Below are 4,704 nucleotides of genomic sequence, written 5' to 3' on the forward strand. Positions count from 1 at the left end.
ACAGCTGGTTACTCCAGCCCTAATACACTTTAACAAGTAATATCTAACTGGTGCTTTTTATTTGTATTCTTGACAAACGCCCATCAAAAGCATGGAAATGGCGCTGTCTCTCAGCAAAGGAGGGGCTTACACATGGAAAATATAGTCCAGCTGCGTTGCTGGCAGGAGGAAGGCTGCACACCCTCCAGACCAATCCCTTATCTCTCGAAGCTAAACTAAACTTTGGACCTTTAAAGCTTCATATGGAGTAGAGAATGACAGTACTATAGTAATACCCGATCCTTTCTACTGATTCAGTGTCTGAAAGACAAGGTTTACCTAAGAGATGTAAGTCAAAAGCAGCATCAAAGCCAGCATCTCCTCACCTTGCTCACCCAAGCAGACCCCTGCAAGCACAAACATACATGGGTTTCTCCCTGTGGTGCAATAATTAGGCCTCACGCAAGAAGTATGCATTAAAACATTATATGTTAAGGCTGCCAAACCAAGTTCTTCAGATCAATGACTATTTCTTAGTGATTATTTCTATCAGTCTAGAAAAGGAACCTTTACTGCAGTTAAGTGTCTAATTTACAATGAAACACCTCAAAAGACACACTCAGAAGCCTCCCAAGGCCAGACAAACTCTCCAGAGCCATATCAAAGACAGATTGGTGACAGAGCTGCAAATGACAAAGAGCAAAAGTTACCTCAGATTTGCATGCTGTTTCCTTTGTGTTTCGGCCAGGTATCAACCTAATCGCTGAAGAGAGGCTTTCACTCCAGGAATTGTGCTTGCTGTGTGACAGGCCTGGCCCTGCCTTGTTTTGGAGAAGCTTCTTTTCAGATGCTGTGGGCCAGAACAGACGAAAAAGCTTGTAAGACTTGAATTTAAGCTTGTACCAAGGTAGAGGGTTCGTATCCCTCTTACACAAGACACAACATAGCAGTGCCTCACTTGGCTGGATTGTTCCTTCTATTATATAACAGGAGCATTGAATTAACATGTACTTCACTTTTATTTAAAAGCCTCACAGAGGTCGCCATAGGTCAGTTTCATTACACAGAAATGAACTTAGGATCTCCACAGCACTACATGCATTGGGCTGCCCTCCTTCACCCAAATACCCTCCCTTTGAAATTCTCCTGTGGGATACAGTCACCTACAGAGATCTCTCTTGCAGTACAGCATGAGCCCTATAACATGACCAGGTGATAACAGAAGGGCTGGGGCACGACGCAGAAAGCAATCACAATCCAGGATGAGAGAAACTGAGAATCTGCTTTATCTAGCAGGTGATGGGCAGAGGAAGGGTATAACCAAGGAATCAGCAGCTTTCCATTACACGCTACACTTCCTGCAGTGTCTTTGCTTACTACTATGAGTGTTCCATAAAAGAACAGAGACCTAATAAGTGTTGCCAAGCTTTCATCATAATTTCTTCCCACAAAGGAGTGATTTCTGTTATCTTCATGTCCCTTTCTTTGTCATTTCCTTTTACAGAAAGATCCATCTTGTAAGTGTCTTCCAGAGCCTGCCGCCTCTGAGAAATTAGCTGCTTCCAGATGATTTCTACTATTCTCAGAACCTCCTGACGTACTAGGAAACAAAAGAAACTACAAATGAAGAATAATTTTTTGAGTAACAAGTCAAACAGCAGAAAAATCAAAAACATCTAATTTGGAATAGCACTGCTTCAGAGTAACTGCTGGAGTCAGTGGGGTTGCTCCACTTTGTCTACTGCCAGACTAGTTAGTCTAGCGCAGAACACAGCACATATACTATATTACAATTCTCTGAAAGAAACAAGTACAAGTGACAGATGATTCTAACTAGTTTCTTGGAAAACCATCAGAATTTTAATGATCATCTTATAATACATAGAATGCTAAGGAACATAAAGGAAATTCCTTTCTGTTGCCAAATATTATTAGATATAGTGTGGGGAAAGTAACCAAGTCACAAAACAACGTGAAACTGCAACAGGAAGCTGTACCAGAAAGTGCTGAGTTGTTCTGCTGTGTTTTCCTGCAAATCAGACTGATTTTACGGCATCATAACCAAGCCAATGTATTATAAGTAAATAAACAAGAACATTACTCTTCTGCAGAGTTCAGCTGACAGCCCCCACTCTGAATCCAGCTCAAAATGTGTTTCTCTTCAAAGAGCAAGATGTTTCTTCCTCTGTACAATAAACACAAGCTCGTAACAGGCCTTGAAAAAAGAAATAGAGCTACAAATGGTATGTACCTGGGCACTGATACTGGCCACAACATGGGGAAAAGATATCCAAACTGATCTCCATTACTCTTGAGGAGGTGGGATGTGAATTTTGAATAAAAAAGTATGTGATTTTTAGCACAACTTCGCTTTCTCTATGCTGTGCCTGCAGTGCTCATAACCTAAAGAAACAATTAAGTAATACTTGCACAAGCTGCTCACATAACTGTAGGCCACAGTCTTTCCTGCTCTGTAAGTCAAAGACAACACGTGCCGTAAATTACCATCATCTGGAGCAGGCAGGCTGCCCTTTTCCTCTTCACTGGGTGCAAGGAAAATTTGGTGATATGAAGCAAGCTTTGGTCTTGCATCCACCCCAAAACCTTCCGGATAGCTGTAACAAAACGAAACAAAAAAGCGGGGGAGGGCACATGAGGGAACAAGACTTAGAACAAACTGAAGGTAGTCTGAAGGTAGTGAAAAAGCTAATGACATTGCTGTGCTTTTACTCCTACTTGATTCATTTAATAGATCAGTACTCCCAGGCTTAAGGGTTTACACCAATCTGATGATACTGCAGGACATACAGAAAGCGGGAACTCAACCACTGCCAGTCTGCTTTTCAAAGTCAGGGAGCAGTCACCAAGATCGTGTGGATCACTCTGTGGTACATGTCTTATCCCTGCACTTGCTAGTGCACTTGTATCTGCAATTCATCTCAATTAGCAGGGACACAGGACTGTACTGATGTAGCCACACTGAATCCAGATTTCTTGCACATTGCCTGAGCATGTTGTATGCTGTCTCTTTGATCTGAATTTCATCATCTCTTCTTTCCCATTACGAGGAAAACACAGCCTTGCTGTACCCTACACTTGAACTCCTTGCTTACTCTAAGTTGTTTACACCAATGATTGTTCATTCAGTTCGTAAAGCACTCAGCACAAAAAAGCTGCAAGCTTTAGCATTATTATATGTATCTATCACGTAGATGTGATTATAATTGAGAACATTACCAGGGCCAAAAAGAGTTAGTGCTGCTTTGGGGGTGCAGTGGAGTGTACGTCAGGTAATTTAGCAGTTGATAGGTAAAAGACACCAGGAACTTCAGCACAGCAGTAATACTTAGAACAAATGCATCAGGCTTAGTTAAGGCATCCAGACAACCTGGACTTGTTCAAAGAAGTGCTGTCAATAATATAGATATTATATATAGACACTAGTTACATACTACATTCTTTTGATTGTAAACAGGCACTACATGGCAAAGTCAAATCTCTTGGTATGCAAAGCTGCCATTTTTATTTCTGATTTTCTTTTAAATACCACAATTTTGATTCCCTAGATTTGCTATGTTTGACTTCTAGATAACACCAGCATTTCCATTCTTTTTTCCCTAAACGTTTCTGCTCTTGCTACATACAAGCAATCTTTACCCCATTTCAACAGTTTTAGTCTGGAAATTATTTTCTGACTGGAATAAGACCAATCAAGGAAGGACATCAGGAGCTCATTTCTGATGTCATACTGTATTAACGGATGAAATTCAGACCATTCAGACCAGCAGCACAGAAGAAACAACAAACATCACTATAGTAAATAATGCATTAGCCACTATTTGCTTCTTCTCACAAAACAGAGTTTGCAGCTTACATTAGCGAGAGTACCTCTGATACATCACCTGTAAGAAGAGCACACAGAGTGGGTATGAATGTTCTAGCCCTATCCAAGTCAACTGCAAAACTCCCAGATTCAGTACAACCAGGACTTTGCAGCTCAGATCCAAGTAAAAATAACCATAGATTCACAGGATAAGTGCACAGTTTTATATATGTTTTAAATGTATCCACACAAGAATAGCTGCTGCATCAGAAAAAATATCTCCCTAAACTAGCCCATGCAGATGTCTCGGAGAATGACCACCTGCATTCTTGTGAAGTGATTCTAGCCCACATCCCAGGAAGATTTCCAGATTCTCATTTTAATGATGGGCATATGAGCCAGCTCCGCTGAAATCAGTTCAAGCTTATTAACTGCAGTTTCTCCTCCAAAGTCAGTAAGCTGCTGGAAATGCTGGATGAATAAAACAGATACTACACAGATGTTTTGGTTAATAAAGAGTAGCAATTAAACCTATGTACAAATGTAAGGATTCTGCTTAGACAAACATGCAAGTTTGTCTGGGTGTCTCTGAAATCAAACACCCTGCTCAAAATGAAAAATATGGAATAAAGTGTTACATTATTAACATCCACTGTACCTTGCTTATTACACCCACAAATACACCTACTAATTGCCTCTGGGCAAGAGAGGTGGTAGGAAATCTTCTGCTCACTAGTATATATATATATGTACATATATATATACACATATATAAAAAATAGCCTTCTGATTGAAAAGCAGTGTATCTCTTCCACTTCCCTGCTGAAAGATAATCCATTGCCTCCAGAATACTCAGTACTCTAGTAACCTTCCTCTCCTCCAAATTAAATGATACAAACTTA

General features: G+C 40.4%; 1 protein-coding gene across 1 annotated transcript in view; it reads right to left on the minus strand.

Annotated features, from left to right (window-relative positions):
- Positions 1–1,481: 1,481 nt before the first annotated feature.
- Positions 1,482–4,704, minus strand: part of WDFY4 (WDFY family member 4) — a gene marked incomplete at its 3' end in the record, with an annotated part of 48,055 nt that continues 44,832 nt past the window's right edge. The window contains exons 33-34 of the mRNA XM_010131051.1: positions 2,485–2,594; positions 1,482–1,579 (exon numbers count right to left, since the gene is read on the minus strand). Of these exons, the coding sequence (XP_010129353.1) occupies positions 1,482–1,579; positions 2,485–2,594 (208 nt within the window). The remainder of the gene's footprint in view (positions 1,580–2,484; positions 2,595–4,704) is intronic.

Source organism: Buceros rhinoceros, unplaced genomic scaffold (assembly GCF_000710305.1).
Source record: "Buceros rhinoceros silvestris isolate BGI_N320 unplaced genomic scaffold, ASM71030v1 scaffold9782, whole genome shotgun sequence".
Lineage (NCBI taxonomy): Eukaryota > Metazoa > Chordata > Aves > Bucerotiformes > Bucerotidae > Buceros > Buceros rhinoceros.